This window comes from Oncorhynchus keta, chromosome 6, assembly GCF_023373465.1.
Source record: "Oncorhynchus keta strain PuntledgeMale-10-30-2019 chromosome 6, Oket_V2, whole genome shotgun sequence".
Lineage (NCBI taxonomy): Eukaryota > Metazoa > Chordata > Actinopteri > Salmoniformes > Salmonidae > Oncorhynchus > Oncorhynchus keta.
The window spans coordinates 38169334-38189427 of NC_068426.1; the positions used below are offsets into that span (position 1 = coordinate 38169334).

The 20094-nt window shown below is 43.3% G+C and overlaps 1 protein-coding gene and 1 long non-coding RNA gene across 8 annotated transcripts in view; both read right to left on the bottom strand.

Annotated features, from left to right (window-relative positions):
* LOC118385586 (netrin receptor UNC5D-like) overlaps window positions 1-20094 on the bottom strand; it is a 326610-nt gene that overhangs the window by 23143 nt on the left and 283373 nt on the right. For 2 of the 4 annotated variants that reach the window (XM_052521476.1, XM_052521474.1), the window contains 3 exons: window positions 7115-7522; window positions 6403-6490; window positions 319-490 (listed from right to left, as the gene is read on the bottom strand). In XM_052521476.1, the coding sequence (XP_052377436.1) occupies window positions 319-490; window positions 6403-6490; window positions 7115-7522 (668 nt within the window). Of the gene's footprint in view, window positions 1-318; window positions 494-6402; window positions 6491-7114; window positions 7523-20094 lie in introns of all 4 variants that reach the window. The other 2 variants (XM_052521475.1, XM_052521473.1) reach the window with 1 other exon arrangement.
* On the bottom strand, window positions 9315-13321 carry LOC127930785 (uncharacterized). 4 transcript variants are annotated; one of them, XR_008139512.1, is made up of 4 exons: window positions 13053-13321; window positions 12921-13019; window positions 11535-11600; window positions 9315-9386 (listed from the first exon to the last, which is right to left on the bottom strand). It is a non-coding gene; the product is annotated as an uncharacterized LOC127930785 (long non-coding RNA). The 4 variants fall into 4 exon arrangements; XR_008139513.1 differs by lacking the exon at window positions 11535-11600 and adding an exon at window positions 11832-11897; XR_008139514.1 differs by lacking the exon at window positions 11535-11600 and adding an exon at window positions 12492-12557.

Sequence of the window (20094 nt, forward strand, 5' to 3'; positions counted from 1 at the left end):
ACTCACTGTTCCTAGGCCGTCATTGAAAATAAGAATTTGTTCCTAACTGATTTGCCTTGTTAAATAAAGGTCAAATTATTTTTTTTATCTGGGCCAGTTTTAATTTGATTTGATTACAGTGGCAGGCATTTGCATCGTCTGGAACGCATTTGAATGTTGTTTACTTGAACTCAGGTTACATAAACTCATGGATATTATAAAAGGAAAGTTACAATATCAATTGTGAATTATACAGAGTCTTTTACACAGTTAGGTTCTGAGAGAGAAAATGCCACACTGTTCCTCTTAATGTTCTGAAATTTTTCAGGATAATCTCACCTCCCACTTGTTATCCTGTGTCTGCCTCTTGAGGCGGATGCTCCAGTTATTGGCGGCAACCTCAGCGCAGTGGGCTATCGTCATGGCGACGGGACAGGAGAGGTCAAGGCCCAGCGGACCGTACGTGACCTCTGGACTCAGCAGGACCTCCTGTCTCTCTTCTGATAGGGTGCTGCTGAAAACACACATACACAAACATCGGGATGGGTTTAGACTCCAAACTCTCCACAGACAACGTACATGAATAGGGCATGTTTCTGAAACAGCGGGTAATGGCTTTACACGAGCAAGAGCAAGAGGGGAAAAAGAAACAAGAAACATTGGCATATGGTCTCCATTCTTGCGAACACAGAAACTTTGACGAGGCTGCCATGAGTCCAAAAGGGCCTGCACTTACTACACAGCGCTCAATGAAAAGTGATGTCTGCTTGACTCCGTACATATGCCTGTGTTATATTGTTTTCTGAAACATCAGTTGAACAAAGTGAGATCAACCTCGCTCGCCACAGGATTTTCACTCTGCTTTATCGTTATTTCTTTTTTAGATGATTCTCAGTGCCTATTGTGTTTACTGTGTCTCCATTGTTCAAATGAAAGCAATCAGCAGCATAACATTGGTTATGATCTCTCGTCTAAAAATACAGAATAAATAAGCCAAGAGTGGCGAAAGCCTGCAGCTGTTCTGCATGTATGTGTGTATGTCTGTCTGTCTGTCTGTCTGTCTGTCTGTCTGTCTGTCTGTCTGTCTGTGTGTCTGTGTGTGTGTATATATATATATATATATATATATATATATATATATATATATATATATATATATATATATATATATATACACTGCTCAAAAAAATAAAGGGAGCACTAAAATAACACATCCTAGATCTGAATGAATGAAATATTCTTATTAAATACTTTTTTTCTTTACATAGTTGAATGTGCTGACAACAAAATCACACAAATTATCAATGGAAATCAAATTTATCAACCCATGAAGGTCTGGATTTGGAGTCACACTCAAAATTAATTTGGAAAACCACACTACAGGCTGATCCAACTTTGATGTAATGTCCTTAAAACAAGTCAAAATGAGGCTCAGTAGTGTGTGTGGCCTCCACGTGCCTGTATGACCTCCCTACAACGCCTGGGCATGCTCCTGATGAGGTGGTGGATGGTCTCCTGAGGGATCTCCTCCCAAACCTGGACTAATGCATCTGTCAACTCCTGGACAGTCTGTGGTGCAACGTGGCGTTGGTGGATGGAGCGAGACATGATGTCCCAGATGTGCTCAATTGGATTCAGGTCTGGGGAACAGGCGGGCCAGTCCATAGCATCAATGCCTTCCTCTTGCAGGAACTGCTGACACACTCCAGCCACATGAGGTCTAGCATTGTCTTGCATTAGGAGGAACTCTGGGCCAACCGCACCAGCATATGGTCTCACAAGGGGTCTGAGGATCTCATCTCGGTACCTAATGGCAGTCAGGCTACCTCTGGCGAGCACATGGAGGGCTGTGCAGCCCCACAAAGAAATGCCACCCCACATCATGACTGACCCACCGCCAAACCGGTCATGCTGGAGGATGTTGCAGGCAGCAGAACGTTCTCCACGGCGTCTCCAGACTCTGTGACATGTGCTCAGTGTGAACCTGCTTTCATCTGTGAAGAGCACAGGGCGCCAGTGGCGAATTTGCCAATCTTGGTGTTCTTTGGCAAATGAAAAACGTCCTGCACGGTGTTGGGCTGCAAGCACAACCCCCACCTGTAGACGTCAGGCCCTCATACCACCCTCATGGAGTCTGTTTCTGACCGTTTGAGCATACACATGCACATTTGTGGCCTGCTGAAGGTCATTTTGCAGGTCTCTACCAGTGCTCCTCCTGCTCCTCCTTGCACAAAGGCAGAGGTAGCGGTCCTGCTGCTCGGTTGTTGCCCTCCTACGGCCTCCTCCACGTCTCCTGATGTACTGGCCTATCTCCTGGTAGCGCCTCCATGCTCTGGAAACTACGCTGACAGACACAGCAAACCTTCTTGCCACAGCTCGCATTGATGTTCCATCCTGGATGAGCTGCACTACCTGAACCACTTGTGTGGGTTGTAGACTCCGTCTCATGCTACCACTAGAGTGAAAGCACCGCCAGCATTCAAAAGTGACCAAAACATCAGCCAGGAAGAATAGGAACTGAGAAGTGGTCTGTGTTCCCCACCTGCAGAACCACTCCTTTATTGGGGGTGTCTTGCTAATTGCCTATAATTTCCCCCTGTTGTCTATTCCATTTGCACAACAGCATGTGAAATTTATTGTCAATCAGTGTTGCTTCCTAAGTGGACAGTTTGATTTCACAGAAGTGTGATTAACTTGGAGTTACATTGTGTTTTTTAAGTGTTCCCTTTATTTTTTTGAGCAGTGTATATATATTTGGCCTTTATATATATATATGTGTGTGTGTGTGTGTGTGTGTGTGTGTGTGTGTGTGTGTGTGTCTTTGTGCGCTATGGTAATTAGGCCGACTTGTTAGAGGAACATCAAGGTTACCTGCAGATCAGACTCTGATAATTAGCCTGAAGAGAGGAGAATAGAAAACATTTGCTTTTCAAAGAAAACATGATGACAAGATGAAAAACTAGAAATGTTTCATGGTTTTATCTTGAGTATCTCGGGAACAAATTGAAATGATTTGTTCAACGGAATTAGTTTGAGACGTGGATCAGGTAGAGTGACTTTGGGTTGTTGACGTTTTAATAATGGATTGGAGTGTTTTCATGTTGGAATGCTTTGACTGGCATTGTGATGCTGAATGATATTCTATGATCCACTGAGACTCTTATTCTGAAAACATGCAAACAAATAGAACACCATTTTTCTACGCATAAATTAGCTCCGTAAACAAGATAAAAAGGTCAAGTGAATAGTAACATGATTGCAAACAGAGAGAGGTTTGACTGAAGGCCACCTGGAAGTAAAGCCCTAATCAACACTCCTTCTCTCACTCTCGATCGTTCATCCCTCGATTGCAACTCCTCCTAACAACCTCGCAGTCTCCCTCTCACACCTCCATTCTTCGTCAGCCACACTTTCCCTTTTCACTCCACTCGATCTCTCATCCACACTTGGTCACTGATCGGATCTCTACAGAGATCTCCTGACCTCGTGTTAAGGCCACGGGCTATACCATGGTGGCTTGACAAGGATCAAACAATAACTGCACTTCAAGGCACTAACACCCCGTGGGGATTTTATGGTTTCATTTAGAAGAAAAAAAACACCGTAACAACCTTGGATACTGTTCCCTACGGAGTTTCAAGCTTTTCAGTGCACAACAAGACCTCGTTAGCTCGCTGAGTCGAAGCCACGGCTTTAACACATTAGATGAGGCTAGCGCCAGGAACTGCCTCTGTTACAAGCACGTGACATTTAAAAACACCGAAGAACGGACACACTTTTCTGTGTGTGTCCAGCATAAGGCTCCTCAACTCAGCACCGCTAACTTAGACGGTTAACTGTTCTCCTGATCTCTCGGTAATATCTAATAACTCCCACCAAGGCCTCTAGACTGCAGTGTCCCTCGTGAGGAAAAGCCTCTCATCTCAGTCTCCATACGGCAGCCCTGGAGCCACCAAGGCTGAGCTGATCGATTCCTATCCTGCAGCCAAGTGGAGATCCATCGCCAAACCGCCTCATGTAGTTGGATTCGTCCTGAAGTCCGAATAGGAGGAAAACATTTCATTTCTCCCAGGGTCTCTCTATGCGCTTGTCAAAAGACTGTGATTGACAGCTAAATGGTGCGCTGCCCTCCAGACTCCCTCTAATGCCAGGCAGGAAGTAAACAGCAAACAACGTTATCGGGACCAGGCAGAAACCTAAAGGTGTGGGCTCAGGGAGATCAAGGAGTGTTTAGAGTAGCGCACACCTCATGGGACAGACACAGGCAGTCCACCCCTAAGCTCTGAGGCGTAAACTATAGGTGACCTTTGATCCTTATCTTTACCCTCGCTACCCAGAAGCCTCTGGGGTGCTCTGAGGAGGAGGGAGGTGGAAGGGATGACATGGATTACAGCCACATTTGACACATTTGACAATCAATGTCACATATTTAAACTCCTTGAGAAGTCGAAATGTCATTTCATTGATGGGGCCAACCTGTTAACCAGGTTGTCAGGGTGATACGTTTTTGGGATGGTTTCATCCAGATGTGTTCGAGATGTTACACATTTTTGGTCTGCAAAGCAATCACAAACAAAATGATCCAAAAAGACTGACTCATGGTGGTGAGATAACTTCTTGAAGCCTCTCAGAGAAAAGTCAACAGTATTACATTTCTTGTGAATGTCTTTTAAGTGTCTTGCCATTTTCGCCTTGCGTAATAGCCTTGTGAAAGTCTTGACAGCTAAGTCATGGCAATGGGCTCTCCATAGCAGGCAATAGTTACATAGAGTCTGTCTTGTTCTATCTGACAAATGATGGCAGATACCCTTAACACTGAAGACTTTAACATTCACAGCCTTAACTAGTCACACAGGAAGGAGGGGGCTGAGCCAGTTGCTGAGCCAGTCGCTCAGGGCTATGCTGCAATCTGCAGGGCCGTGTCTGCAACTGCCAGCCTCTTCCTTACACATCAAGTCCTCCCCTGTAGAGTGTGCAAGATGAGCTAAGGCTGCATGCTGGGCGGTGTATATAGTGGTTCCTCAATTAAAAGTTTCCAGGTTACGCCGCAGTGCATTGAGGTATATTATGGTATATAGTACGGTATATTGCGTCACCGCAAGGGGGAGTTAAAATGCTGGTTATGCTTTTAGGTTCGGTGTAAATCATTGGTACCCAGGCGCTAATGTGTCTCTTGATGAAAGGTTAGATAGAAACCGAGGCATATAGCCTCGGCTACCAAGCACAGATAAATAAAACTCAAAACATGCTATTCTGTTCTTTCGAAATACCTTATCTTAGTATCGTGTTTTTTACGACCTACCTAAATGAAAGCCTCATATAAAGCAGGCAATTCGGGTCTTGATGCAGTGAGGGGCGCAGAGAAATAAATAAATTGGTTTAATTGGTAGTAGGCCCGAATCTAGATTCTATCTGAACCAATTAAAACATGGAAAATAGCCTTCTAAATAGGCCAAGCCTTCGACAGTAACTTTGTCGTTGGTTTCTGAAGAGTTCAGCTCATCCACTCAAGCAGGCACACAGACTCACTAATTTATGGCTTAACTCATTACCGAATAAATAACAACAATGGAAAGAAGAATCTGGTGGCTTTAAAACTAAAATAATCGCATTCAACTCTAAGGTCAGAACACATCGACTACTATCGATGTACAGCATTTCCCTGATTCAGACTACAAATGTGCAAAAGCCCAATTAGCGGGAGGGATAGGGGCATCTTCTAGTCGCGTGCGGAGCTCAAGATTATAACAGCTGTCAGTCAAAACCAATACAGTGCAGTGAACCGGAGAATGTAAATAGTCATAAAGTCCAGGATATTATATCAACAAGAGAATAGAGAACGGAACGAGTCACATTTGAATTGAAACTACCAGATTGAATTGCATTTAAATGCCCAATTGTATTTCATACAATATTCTGCCAATATTGAAATTCGGGCTTGACCTTCTTCCTATCGGCCTACAATGAAATATAGAGTTCAATTGTATTCATGAAGTGTAGATGTTCTCAAAGATGCCCTCTGGTGTGCATTAACGGTACTGTAACGCACTGTACCATACCACAGCATACCGCATCTTATACCATAGTATGAAGCAACTTCAGATTGAGGAACCACTGTATGTGGGTGTGTTTGTGTGTGTGTTTGTATGTTGGAATGTGTGTGTCTGTGACAGTGAGTGAGTGAGTGAGTGAGTGAGTGAGTGAGTGAGTGAGTGAGTGAGTGAGTGAGTGAGTGAGCTTGCATACACCCGTGCGTGTGGGTGTTAATAAGTGGGAGAGAGAGTGGGAGAAATAGGGAAAACAGGAAGAGAGATGGAGTGAGATGAAGTGGTAGAATGAAAGAGAGAGCGATAAGAGGTAGGGAGGGAGGGAGGCAGGCAGGCAGCCTGATTCTCTGTGCCATATCTGTGTGTCGTGTTATACCTGCTGCTGTCCTCCTGGTTGATGACCATGTACATTTCCCAGGTAGTGTCCACAGCTATCCCCCCATGGGGCACCAACAGACTCACGCCTACAGACAGAGAGAGAAAGGAACAGAGGAGATTATCACGAGACACACGCACATGCTTGCACACACACACACACACACACACACACACACACACACACACACACACACACACACACACACACACACACACACACACACACACACACACACACACACACACACACACACACACACGCACGCACGCACGCACGCACGCACGCACGCACGCACCTGTCTCCTGTCCTTTGTGACACTTTAATCTATTGGCGAGTTAGATTAGCACTCTAGGAATTGTTTGTGGGCTCCAGTGTTGGTGGTAGTGTGTGTGTGTATGTGTGGTACACTGTTGGCAACATTGATTTGAGAGCCCCAGAGAGGGAGGGAGGGAGGCTGGTGGTGCCCAATACAAGGTGAGGGTTGTCACCTGCACTAAATAGACCTGACACCCAGCAGTGTGTGTGCGTACGTGCACGCGCGCGTGTACGTATGTATCTTGTGATCCTCTCCTCTGTGCGTGTGTGTGCCTCTATGTATGTGGTATGTGGACCTGTGTGTGTGGAAGCCTCCATGCCTGTGTATGTGCACGCTTGCGTTTGCATGTGTACATGTGTGTGGTACATTGCCCTTACGAACCACAACCCTCACCTGTATTGGGCACCACCAGCCTCCCTCCCGCGTGTCCGAACACCCCGGCCGTCCTGAGTGGGGGCCTGAATGGCGTAGACGGGGCAAGGGGGCCGAGGAGGGTCTTCTCCCTCCTTCCTCTCAGCGTCCCCTCCAACCCCACACCGCTGTAGTCGGGCGCCAGTCCCCGGGGGAAGGTCTGGGGTTGGGCTTTCTGGATGTGGTACTCGGCCCCCCTCTCTGACACGCCCAGGGACACCATGAAAGAGGAGTGAACTTTGACCTTGAGGTCAGGCAGGGGGTCGAAGAGCGAAGGCTCCTGAGAGATGAGTTCTTTATCCATGGAGTCCTGGAAGCAGATGGGGCTGGTGTAGGTCCGTGACACCGTTAGGTCCGGCTGCTGGGATGAGTTTATCAACAGGGGGTTGCCTGGAAAAGAGAGAATACATGATTGATTGATTGGTTAATTTATTTGTTGGATGATTGGTTGGTTGATTAGTTAATTGACAGACAAAAAGATATGGACAATGTGATTAGTCACAAACTGATTCCTAGTTATCATCACTGATGTCCGTCCCCCAGTGGCTCTGAAAGGACTGGATTGACCAATAAATATAATCTTAAATTGCAATAAAGTGTAACTAAAAAGTGTTACTAAAACTAAACTAAACTAAAAAATATAGTGTACATAGTATAACGGAGATGTTCTGTTACCAAAGCCAACACCTCATTTGGCCGCCTTTCCTTCCAGTTCTCTGCTGCCAATGACTGGAAAGAATTGCAAAAATCACTGAAGTTGGAGACATATCTCCCTCGCTAACTTTAAGCATCAGCTGTCAGAGCAGCTCACTGTACCTGTACACAGCCCATCTGTAAATAGCCCATCCATCCAACTACCTACCTCATCCCATATTTGTTTTTCTGCTCTTTTGCACACCAGTATTTCTACTTGCACATCCTCATCGGCAAATATATTACCCCGCTGTGAATTGCTCAATTGTAATTACTTCGCCACTATGGCCTATTTATTGCCTTACCTCCTTACTTCATTTGCACACACTGTATACATATTTTTCTATTGTGTTATTGACTGTACGCTTGTTTGTCCCATGTGTAACTCTGTGTTGTTATTTTTGTCGCACTGCTTTGCTTTATCTTGGCCAGGTCGCAGTTGTAAATGAGAACTTGCTCTCAATTGGCCTACCTGGTTAAATAAAGGTGTTCTCAACTGGCCTACCTGGTTAAATAAAGGTGTTCTCAACTGGCCTACCTGGTTAAATAAAGGTGTTCTCAACTGGCCTACCTGGTTAAATAAAGGTGTTCTCAACTGGCCTGCCTGGTTAAATAAAGGTGTTCTCAACTGGCCTGCCTGGTTAAATAAAGGTGTTCTCAACTAGCCTACCTGGTTAAATAAAGGTGTTCTCAACTGGCCTACCTGGTTAAATAAAGGTGTTCTCAACTAGCCTACCTGGTTAAATAAAGGTGTTCTCAACTGGCCTGCCTGGTTAAATAAAGGTGTTCTCAACTGGCCTGCCTGGTTAAATAAAGGTGTTCTCAACTGGCCTGCCTGGTTAAATAAAGGTGTTCTCAACTGGCCTGCCTGGTTAAATAAAGGTGTTCTCAACTAGCCTACCTGGTTAAATAAAGGTTTTCTCAACTGGCCTGCCTGGTTAAATAAAGGTGTTCTCAACTGACCTACCTGGTTAAATAAAGGTGTTCTCAACTAGCCTACCTGGTTAAATAAAGGTGTTCTCAACTGGCCTACCTGGTTAAATAAAGGTGTTCTCAACTAGCCTACCTGGTTAAATAAAGGTGTTCTCAACTGGCCTACCTGGTTAAATAAAGGTGTTCTCAACTGGCCTGCCTGGTTAAATAAAGGTGTTCTCAACTGGCCTACCTGGTTAAATAAAGGTGTTCTCAACTGGCCTACCTGGTTAAATAAAGGTGTTCTCAACTAGCCTACCTGGTTAAATAAAGGTGTTCTCAACTGGCCTACCTGGTTAAATAAAGGTGTTCTCAACTGGCCTGCCTGGTTAAATAAAGGTGTTCTCAACTGGCCTGCCTGGTTAAATAAAGGTGTTCTCAACTGGCCTACCTGGTTAAATAAAGGTGTTCTCAACTGGCCTACCTGGTTAAATAAAGGTGTTCTCAACTGGCCTACCTGGTTAAATAAAGGTGTTCTCAACTGGCCTGCCTGGTTAAATAAAGGTGTTCTCAACTGGCCTGCCTGGTTAAATAAAGGTGTTCTCAACTAGCCTGCCTGGTTAAATAAAGGTGTTCTCAACTAGCCTACCTGGTTAAATAAAGGTTTTCTCAACTGGCCTGCCTGGTTAAATAAAGGTGTTCTCAACTGACCTACCTGGTTAAATAAAGGTGTTCTCAACTGGCCTACCTGGTTAAATAAAGGTGTTCTCAACTGGCCTACCTGGTTAAATAAAGGTGTTCTCAACTAGCCTACCTGGTTAAATAAAGGTGTTCTCAACTGGCCTACCTGGTTAAATAAAGGTGTTCTCAACTGGCCTACCTGGTTAAATAAAGGTGTTCTCAACTGGCCTACCTGGTTAAATAAAGGTGTTCTCAACTGGCCTACCTGGTTAAATAAAGGTGTTCTCAACTAGCCTACCTGGTTAAATAAAGGTGTTCTCAACTGGCCTACCTGGTTAAATAAAGGTGTTCTCAAATGGCCTGCCTGGTTAAATAAAGGTGTTCTCAACTGGCCTGCCTGGTTAAATAAAGGTGTTCTCAACTGGTCTACCTGGTTAAATAAAGGTGTTCTCAACTGGCCTACCTGGTTAAATAAAGGTGTTCTCAACTGGCCTACCTGGTTAAATAAAGGTGTTCTCAACTGGCCTGCCTGGTTAAATAAAGGTGTTCTCAACTAGCCTACCTGGTTAAATAAAGGTGTTCTCAACTGGCCTGCCTGGTTAAATAAAGGTGTTCTCAACTAGCCTACCTGGTTAAATAAAGGTGTTCTCAACTGGCCTACCTGGTTAAATAAAGGTGTTCTCAACTGGCCTACCTGGTTAAATAAAGGTGTTCTCAACTAGCCTACCTGGTTAAATAAAGGTGTTCTCAACTGGCCTACCTGGTTAAATAAAGGTGTTCTCAACTGGCCTACCTGGTTAAATAAAGGTGTTCTCAACTGGCCTACCTGGTTAAATAAAGGTGTTCTCAACTAGCCCACCTGGTTAAATAAAGGTGTTCTCAACTAGCCCACCTGGTTAAATAAAGGTGTTCTCAACTGGCCTACCTGGTTAAATAAAGGTGTTCTCAACTAGCCCACCTGGTTAAATAAAGGTGTTCTCAACTGGCCTACCTGGTTAAATAAAGGTGTTCTCAACTAGCCCACCTGGTTAAATAAAGGTGTTCTCAACTAGCCCACCTGGTTAAATAAAGGTGTTCTCAACTGGCCTACCTGGTTAAATAAAGGTGTTCTCAACTGGCCTGCCTGGTTAAATAAAGGTGTTCTCAACTAGCCTACCTGGTTAAATAAAGGTGTTCTCAACTGGCCTGCCTGGTTAAATAAAGGTGTTCTCAACTAGCCTACCTGGTTAAATAAAGGTGTTCTCAACTGGCCTACCTGGTTAAATAAAGGTGTTCTCAACTGGCCTACCTGGTTAAATAAAGGTGGTGTTCTCAACTAGCCTACCTGGTTAAATAAAGGTGTTCTCAACTGGCCTACCTGGTTAAATAAAGGTGTTCTCAACTGACCTACCTGGTTAAATAAAGGTGTTCTCAACTGGCCTACCTGGTTAAATAAAGGTGTTCTCAACTAGCCCACCTGGTTAAATAAAGGTGTTCTCAACTAGCCCACCTGGTTAAATAAAGGTGTTCTCAACTGGCCTACCTGGTTAAATAAAGGTGTTCTCAACTAGCCCACCTGGTTAAATAAAGGTGTTCTCAACTGGCCTACCTGGTTAAATAAAGGTGTTCTCAACTAGCCCACCTGGTTAAATAAAGGTGTTCTCAACTAGCCCACCTGGTTAAATAAAGGTGTTCTCAACTAGCCCACCTGGTTAAATAAAGGTGTTCTCAACTAGCCTACCTGGTTAAATAAAGGTGTTCTCAACTGGCCTACCTGGTTAAATAAAGGTGTTCTCAACTAGCCTACCTGGTTAAATAAAGGTGTTCTCAACTGGCCTACCTGGTTAAATAAAGGTGTTCTCAACTAGCCCACCTGGTTAAATAAAGGTGTTCTCAACTAGCCCACCTGGTTAAATAAAGGTGTTCTCAACTGGCCTACCTGGTTAAATAAAGGTGTTCTCAACTGGCCTACCTGGTTAAATAAAGGTGTTCTCAACTGGCCTACCTGGTTAAATAAAGGTGTTCTCAACTGGCCTACCTGGTTAAATAAAGGTGTTCTCAACTGGCCTACCTGGTTAAATAAAGGTGTTCTCAACTGGCCTACCTGGTTAAATAAAGGTGTTCTCAACTGGCCTACCTGGTTAAATAAAGGTGTTCTCAACTAGCCTGCCTGGTTAAATAAAGGTGTTCTCAACTAGCCTGCCTGGTTAAATAAAGGTGTTCTCAACTGGCCTACCTGGTTAAATAAAGGTGTTCTCAACTAGCCCACCTGGTTAAATAAAGGTGTTCTCAACTGGCCTACCTGGTTAAATAAAGGTGTTCTCAACTGGCCTACCTGGTTAAATAAAGGTGTTCTCAACTGGCCTACCTGGTTAAATAAAGGTGTTCTCAACTGGCCTACCTGGTTAAATAAAGGTGTTCTCAACTGGCCTACCTGGTTAAATAAAGGTGTTCTCAACTAGCCTGCCTGGTTAAATAAAGGTGTTCTCAACTAGCCTGCCTGGTTAAATAAAGGTGTTCTCAACTGGCCTACCTGGTTAAATAAAGGTGTTCTCAACTAGCCCACCTGGTTAAATAAAGGTGTTCTCAACTAGCCTGCCTGGTTAAATAAAGGTGTTCTCAACTGGCCTACCTGGTTAAATAAAGGTGTTCTCAACTAGCCCACCTGGTTAAATAAAGGTGTTCTCAACTAGCCCGCCTGGTTAAATAAAGGTGTTCTCAACTAGCCTGCCTGGTTAAATAAAGGTGTTCTCAACTAGCCTGCCTGGTTAAATAAAGGTGTTCTCAACTAGCCCACCTGGTTAAATAAAGGTGTTCTCAACTAGCCTGCCTGGTTAAATAAAGGTGTTCTCAACTAGCCCACCTGGTTAAATAAAGGTGTTCTCAACTAGCCCACCTGGTTAAATAAAGGTGTTCTCAACTAGCCTGCCTGGTTAAATAAAGGTGTTCTCAACTAGCCCACCTGGTTAAATAAAGGTGTTCTCAACTAGCCCACCTGGTTAAATAAAGGTGTTCTCAACTAGCCTGCCTGGTTAAATAAAGGTGTTCTCAACTGGCCTACCTGGTTAAATAAAGGTGTTCTCAACTGGCCTACCTGGTTAAATAAAGGTGTTCTCAACTAGCCTGCCTGGTTAAATAAAGGTGTTCTCAACTAGCCTGCCTGGTTAAATAAAGGTGTTCTCAACTGGCCTACCTGGTTAAATAAAGGTGTTCTCAACTAGCCCACCTGGTTAAATAAAGGTGTTCTCAACTGGCCTACCTGGTTAAATAAAGGTGTTCTCAACTGGCCTACCTGGTTAAATAAAGGTGTTCTCAACTGGCCCACCTGGTTAAATAAAGGTGTTCTCAACTAGCCCACCTGGTTAAATAAAGGTGTTCTCAACTAGCCTGCCTGGTTAAATAAAGGTGTTCTCAACTGGCCTACCTGGTTAAATAAAGGTGTTCTCAACTGGCCTACCTGGTTAAATAAAGGTGTTCTCAACTAGCCCACCTGGTTAAATAAAGGTGTTCTCAACTAGCCCACCTGGTTAAATAAAGGTGTTCTCAACTAGCCTGCCTGGTTAAATAAAGGTGTTCTCAACTAGCCTGCCTGGTTAAATAAAGGTGTTCTCAACTAGCCTGCCTGGTTAAATAAAGGTGTTCTCAACTAGCCCACCTGGTTAAATAAAGGTGTTCTCAACTAGCCTGCCTGGTTAAATAAAGGTGTTCTCAACTAGCCTGCCTGGTTAAATAAAGGTGTTCTCAACTAGCCTACCTGGTTAAATAAAGGTGTTCTCAACTGGCCTACCTGGTTAAATAAAGGTGTTCTCAACTGGCCTACCTGGTTAAATAAAGGTGTTCTCAACTAGCCTACCTGGTTAAATAAAGGTGTTCTCAACTGGCCTACCTGGTTAAATAAAGGTGTTCTCAACTAGCCTGCCTGGTTAAATAAAGGTGGAATAACAAAAATAATACAACATGTTTTGAATCAATGCAGCTGAGTCTCTGTGTTCATGACAAAGGATATGTAGCATATGGAAAACTTAATCTATCGTATCAGGCGGATATTTGGAGCTCGATACTGTAGGACTGAGATTTAGGAAAGAGAGCCCTGGAAAGAGAAGGTCCAGAGGTTTCAGATACTGTCCCAGAAAACCCAAGAAAACACATCTGCTTAACAGACTGGTTGTGTATACAACACTTAAACATGGGTTTTAATACCATAGTATACTATAGTATTTTTGTGGGGGTAGCTGACAGCAGCATGCCAACTATTGGTTACCCGTGGTTGGTGTACTGTGTACTGCGCTACTAGCGGCATCGGACACAGTTCTGATATTGGCTTGCCTGAAAGAAGAATGGTGCTGGAATCCGGGTGAAAGCTATGATACCTTATTGATGTCATCTGTTAATAAAAAAAAGTAGATTTAACCTTTATTTAACTAGGTAAGTCAGTTAAGAACAAATTCTTATTTACAATGACGGCCTACCAAAAGGCCTCTTGCGGGGACGGGGGCTGGGATAAAAATATATATATAGGACAAACCCCACATCACAACAAGTGTCACGTTCGTTATAATGAATGTCGGACCAAGGTATGTTGAGTTCCACATAATGATAAAGTGAAACTGAACAAAAACCTAAAACAAATAAACAATAAACTAACAACGAACCGTGACGACAGAGATGCTACGTGCACTAACTCAAAACAATATCCCATAACCACAGGTGAGAAAAACAACAACTTAAATATGATCCCCAATTAGAGACAACGATTACCAGCTGCCTCTAATTGGGAATCATACACAAACACCAACATAGAAAGACAACCCTAGAACCCCACATAGAAATAATAAACTAGATAACCCCTAGTCACGCCCTGACCTACTCTACCATAGAAAATAAAGGCTTTCTATGGTCAGGACGTGACAACAAGAGAGAAACCACAACAATACACAAAGAGAGACTTAAGACAACAACATAGCATGGCAGCAACACATGACAACACAGCCTGGTAGCAACACAACATGGCAGTAGCACATGGTAGAAGCACAAAACATGATACACACATTATTGGGCACAGACAACAGCACAAAGGCAAGAAGGTAGAGGCAACTATACATCACGTGAAGCAGCCACCACTGTCAGTAAGAATGTCCATGATTGAGTGTTTGAATGAAGAGACGGTGTGTTTTTTGCAGCTCGTTCCAGTGGCTAGCTGCAGCAAACTGAAAAGAGGAGCAACCCAGTGATGTGTGTGCTTTGGAGACCTTTAACATAATGTGACCACAAGAACGGGTATTGTATATGGAGGATGAGAGCTGCAGTAGATATCTCAGATAGGGTGAGTGAGGGTGAGTGAGGCCTTAAGAGGGTCTTATAAATAAGCATAAACCAATGGCTCTTGCAACGGGTATACAGAGATAACCAGTCTACAGAGGAGTATAGAGTGCAGTGATGTGTCCTATAAAGGAGCATTGGTGGCAAATCTGATGGCCGTATGGTAAAGAACATCTACGTAATCTAGCATGGGTGGGATGGTCATCTGAATCAGGGTTAGTTTGGCAGCTGAGGTGAAAGAGGAGCAATTAAGATAGAGGAAACCAAGTCTAGATTTAACCTTAGCCTGCAGCTTTGATATGTGCTGAGAGAAGAACAGTGTACCATCTAGCCATACTCCCAAGTACATGTATGAGGTGACTTCCTCAAGCTCTAAACCCTCAAAAGGTAGTAATCACACCGGTGGGGAGAGGGGCATTCTTCTTACCAAACCACATGACCTTTGTTTTGGAGGGGTTCAGAACAAGGTTAAGGGCAGAGAAAGCTTGTTGGACACTAAGAAAGCGTTGTTGTAGAGCGTTTAACACAAAATCCGGGGAGGGGCCAGCTGTATCATCTGCATATGAATGGATGAGAGCTTCCTACTGCCTGAGCTATGTTGTTGATGTAAATTGAGAAGAGCGTGGGGCCTAGGATCGAGCCTTGAGGCACTCCCTTGGTGACAGGCAGTGGCTGAGATAGCAGCTGTTCTAACTTTATACACTGCACTCTTTGAGAGAGGTAGTTAGCAAACTAGGCCAAACATCTCAGAAACACCAATACTCATTAGCCGGCCCACAAGAATGGAATGGTTTACCGTATAAAAAGCTTTGGCCAAGTCAATAAGAACAGCTGCACAACATTGCTTAGAATCAAGGGCAATAGTGACATCATTTAGGACCTTTAAGGTTGCAGTAACACATCCATAACCTGAGCAGAAACCAGATTGCATACCAGAGAGAATACTATAGACATCAATAAAGCCAGTCAGTTGATTATTGAGTTTTTGATAAACAGGGCAAAATAGAAATGGGCCAAGAACAGTTAGGATCAGTTTAATCTCCCCTTTAAATAACAGATGCACTGTGGCTGCCTTCCAAGCAATGGGAACCTCCCCAGAGAGAAGAGACGGGTTAAAAAGGTCAGAGATAGGCTTAGCGATGATAAGGGCTGAAACCTCAAAGAAGAAAGGATGTAAACTATCTGACCCAGATGTTTTTTGGGGGGTCAAGTTTAAGGTGCTCCTTTAGCACCTCCGACTCAGTGACCGCCTGTAGGGAGAAATTTTGTAGCGGAGCAGGGGAATAAGAGGGAGGAACATCGGGGCTAGTCGCATTAGAAGGGTGATGGTGATGAGGAAATGTTGGGCGGACAATGAGGCATGGCTGATTCAAATAGGAATCCTGACTTAATGAAGTGGTGATTAAAGAGCTCAGCCATGTGCTCCTTGTCAGTAACAACCACATCATCAACATTAAGGGACATGGCCTCCCGAGTGGTGCAGTGGACAAAATATTTAAGTGCCTTTGAACGGGGTATGGCAGTAGGTGCCAGGCACACCAGTTTGATTGTGTCAAGAACTGCAATTCTGCTATGTTTTTCATGCTCAACAGCTGTGTGTATCAAGAATGGTCCACCACCCAAAGCACATCCAGCCAACTTGACACTGTGGGAAGTGTCACCGGTGGGAAGCATTGGAGTCAACATTAGCCGGCATCCCTGTGGAATGCTTTCAACACCAAGTAGATTCCATGCTCCCAACGAATTGAGGCTGTTCTAATGGAAAAAGGGAGTGCAACTCAATATTAGGAAGGTGTTATGTTTTGTAGACTCAGTGTATAGCGGCCGTTTTACAGGCTCCTGTTTTTTTGTGGTGATCGTAACTTTTTTGAACATTCCTGCCGGTGTCTATTCCACAAGTTACCACCGGCTAAATCTAAGACGTTGAAATGCCTATTTACTCTGTTCCATCTGACTGCGCAATCCACTGTCTCATCAGCCTAGCCAGACAATTTATAAACTTGATCTCCACTATAAAAAGCATCTAGACATTATCTCACATTTCTTTAAGACCAACATTTAGTTGTCTACAGTGGAGATATTTATACATCTTGCTGCTCGTCTCTCCTACATTTGCAACATTGTTTCAATATTCAAATTCAATCTCCATCTGTCCCCTAGTAATGAACGTGTCGGGAGTCGGGACGAGACAGACAGACAGGCAGGCAGACAGACAGGCAGGCAGCGTTTCTCAGTCAGTCTAAATCATGAATCAGCTGGCATCATTTTTATGGATATATACAAAGAAATGTCAGTTGAAAAAAAGGTTAAACGAAACCAAGTGCAGCTAGTTTGCTGTCTTTCCAGCTTCCGTTTGAAACTGTGTTGTTGGCTAGCTCCTCTGAACAACAGTGGTGTGACGAGAAAGCACATTTTCTATGCATTTTCTATGCCAGCCAAATACATGTCACTAGAAAACAGCTTAAACAAATGCAAATGCAGCTACTGATGTTATTCTGGCTGCACTGTTTGACTTGACTGTAAGTTAGCCATGGTTGGCTAGCTAGCAAGCAAGGGAAAAGAACATTACCAGCCAGCATGGCAATGGAACATTTAGAACAAACGGCTGTCCATAGATACAGAACAAAAAGTCTGAACGACTGGGTCAGGTCTGTTCACTAAATAAAGAACAAAAAGACTGAACGTCTGAGTTGTGTCTGGCAACCGAGCTGATAGAATGAATTACCAGCCGGCTTGGGTAGCAACCTTAGATTTGTGTCGGGACTATATCTTGTAGAAGGATGACATAGTATGAATAAATTCATCAAAATAACGTTTTTTATGAAAATATGTCAATCATTATTTGAATATATTGGTAACCTGTTGTATAAAAGTGATAATGCCATTGAAGCTGGTGTTTGGAAGATATATTGGCACGGTTCGTCTTGGGCCTGAAGACACCCAATATATCCTCCAAACACCGGCTTCTCTGGCATTATCATTTAAATGTACAATCACCGGAGAACTAATTGGATGAGCTCCGTTCGAGACTATCTTATCAACGGAACCTGAAGAACTGTAATATCTTATATTTCTTGGAAACTTGGCTGAACAAAGACATGGATAATGTACAACTAGTTGGTTTTTCTATGCATCATTAGGACAGAACAGTAGTGATGGTGTCACGCCCTGACCTTAGAGAGCCTTTTTTATTCTCTATTTGATTAGGTCAGGGTGTGACTTGGGTGGGGCAAATCTATGTGTTCTATTTCTTTGTTGGCCGGGTATGGTTCCCAATCAGAGGAAGCTGTCTATTGTTGTCTCTGATCGGGGATCATACTTAGGCAGCCTGTATTCCACCTAAATTTGTGGGATCTTGATTTTATATAGGTGCTGTGTAGCCTGCAGAACTTTACGTTAATTTTGTATTTTGTTGTTTTTCGGTGCTCATTTTAAATAAAGTAAGATGTTCGCCTACCACGTTGCACCTTGGTCTCCTCAGTCTAACGTACGTAACAGATGGGTAAGCTCAAGGGGGTGGTGTGCGTCTTTGTTGAAACAACAGCTGGTGCGCAATCTCTAATATGAAGGAGTCGATTGACGCACACATGTCACATGGTGACGTTATTTTTAATATTGAATAGCTCCATGTGTATTTATGCAAGAATTACCATTTCTTGTAGTCGCTGCAGGTCAATCCCCTAAAGTTTGTGCCTATTCCATAACACGGAGCTTGTGAAAGCAGCCCTTTTCTACACATGAGAGAATCCGGATTAGAAAATTGTTACGAAATCATCTGTAAAAACTAAACCGTGTGAGTTACAAACTAATATGTCACCAATATTGAAATTGTGTTTAATCTCACAACAGTTTTGGTGGTTGGCTCTACGACATCTCCAGACCGAACAGTTGGAGATACAAAATAATATGTAACCAATACCGAACATGAAGGAGTCAGTTATTCTGCTGTACGATGCACACAAGTTTCATCTGAAGGTAACCCAGTACCAGGCTGTAAAAGTGCATAGAGGGTAAAATTAGTTTTCTTATATCTTATATCTCTCAGATATGTGACAGATACTTCAAAACCTTGTTCCTTATGATACATTTTTTGACTGTCTGTTTTGCCTTTTATGAACATGTTATATAACACGTTTCTATGGGCTACAGTGGTAAAGGCCAAATTCAATGTTTCATCAGACACTATTTTTTATTTTTTATTTACACTTACAGGGGTCCTAAAATTTGAATGAAAATAGCTAAATGCTACATTTTATGATCATCTAAAAGCAATTCATTATGTTAGCTTAGTAGATATTGCAATCTAAGGGCTTAGACCTAAAGGGAGTCTCGAGGTTCTGCACACCTGAGTTAGAATACCTCATGATAAGCTGTAGACCATACTATTTACCAAGAGAGTTCATGTATATTTTCCATTCATCACCACAAGCCGATACTGGCACTAAGACCGCTCTCAACGAGCTGTATAGGGCGATAAGCAAACAAGAAAATGCTCATTCAGAGGCGAGGCGTCTAGCGACCAGTGATTGTAATGCAGGAAAACTGAAATCCGGCCTAGCGTCGTCCGTGTTAGGCCGGTAGGGATATCCTTGTCTTATCACGCACTAGCAACTCCTGTGGCGGGCTGGGAGCAGCGCACGCCGACCAGGTCGCTAGGTGCACAGTGCTTCCTCTGAAACATTGGTGCGGCTGGCTTCCAGGTTGGATGAGCGCTGTGGTAAGAAGCAGTGCGGCTTGGTTGGGTTGTGTTTCGGAGGACGCATGACTCTCAACCTTCGTCTCTCCCGAGCCCATATGGGAGATGTAGCGATGAGACAAGACAGTAACTACTAACAATTGGATACTACGAAATTGGGGAGAAGAAAGGGGGGTAAAAATAATATATATATTATTTAAATAATAACAAAAATATAACTGAAAATCCAGTGTTTCTATGTCAGTTTTTGTTCATTTTCAGTCTTCTACTATTATTTTTTTTAACTATTTTCTACATTGTAGAATAATAGTGAAGACAGTGAAGAACTATGAAATAACACATGGAATCATGTAGTACCCAAAATATATTTTATATTTGAGATTCTTCAAATAGCCACCCTTTGCTTTGATGACAGCTTTGCACATTCTTGGCATTCTCTCAACCAGCTTAATGAGGTAGTCACCTGGAATGCATTTCAATTAACCAATTAATATGTGAGTTCCAAATATCTATTAATCAAATCAAATAAAATTTTATTTGTCACATACACATGGTTAGCAGATGTTAATGCGAGCGTAGCGAAATGCTTGTGCTTCTAACTCACGCCCCCAGCGTGAGTTATTTTATGCACGTGATGTTAGAACGTTCTCTCCATTCCGGAATGTGATTGTTACGCAACAGT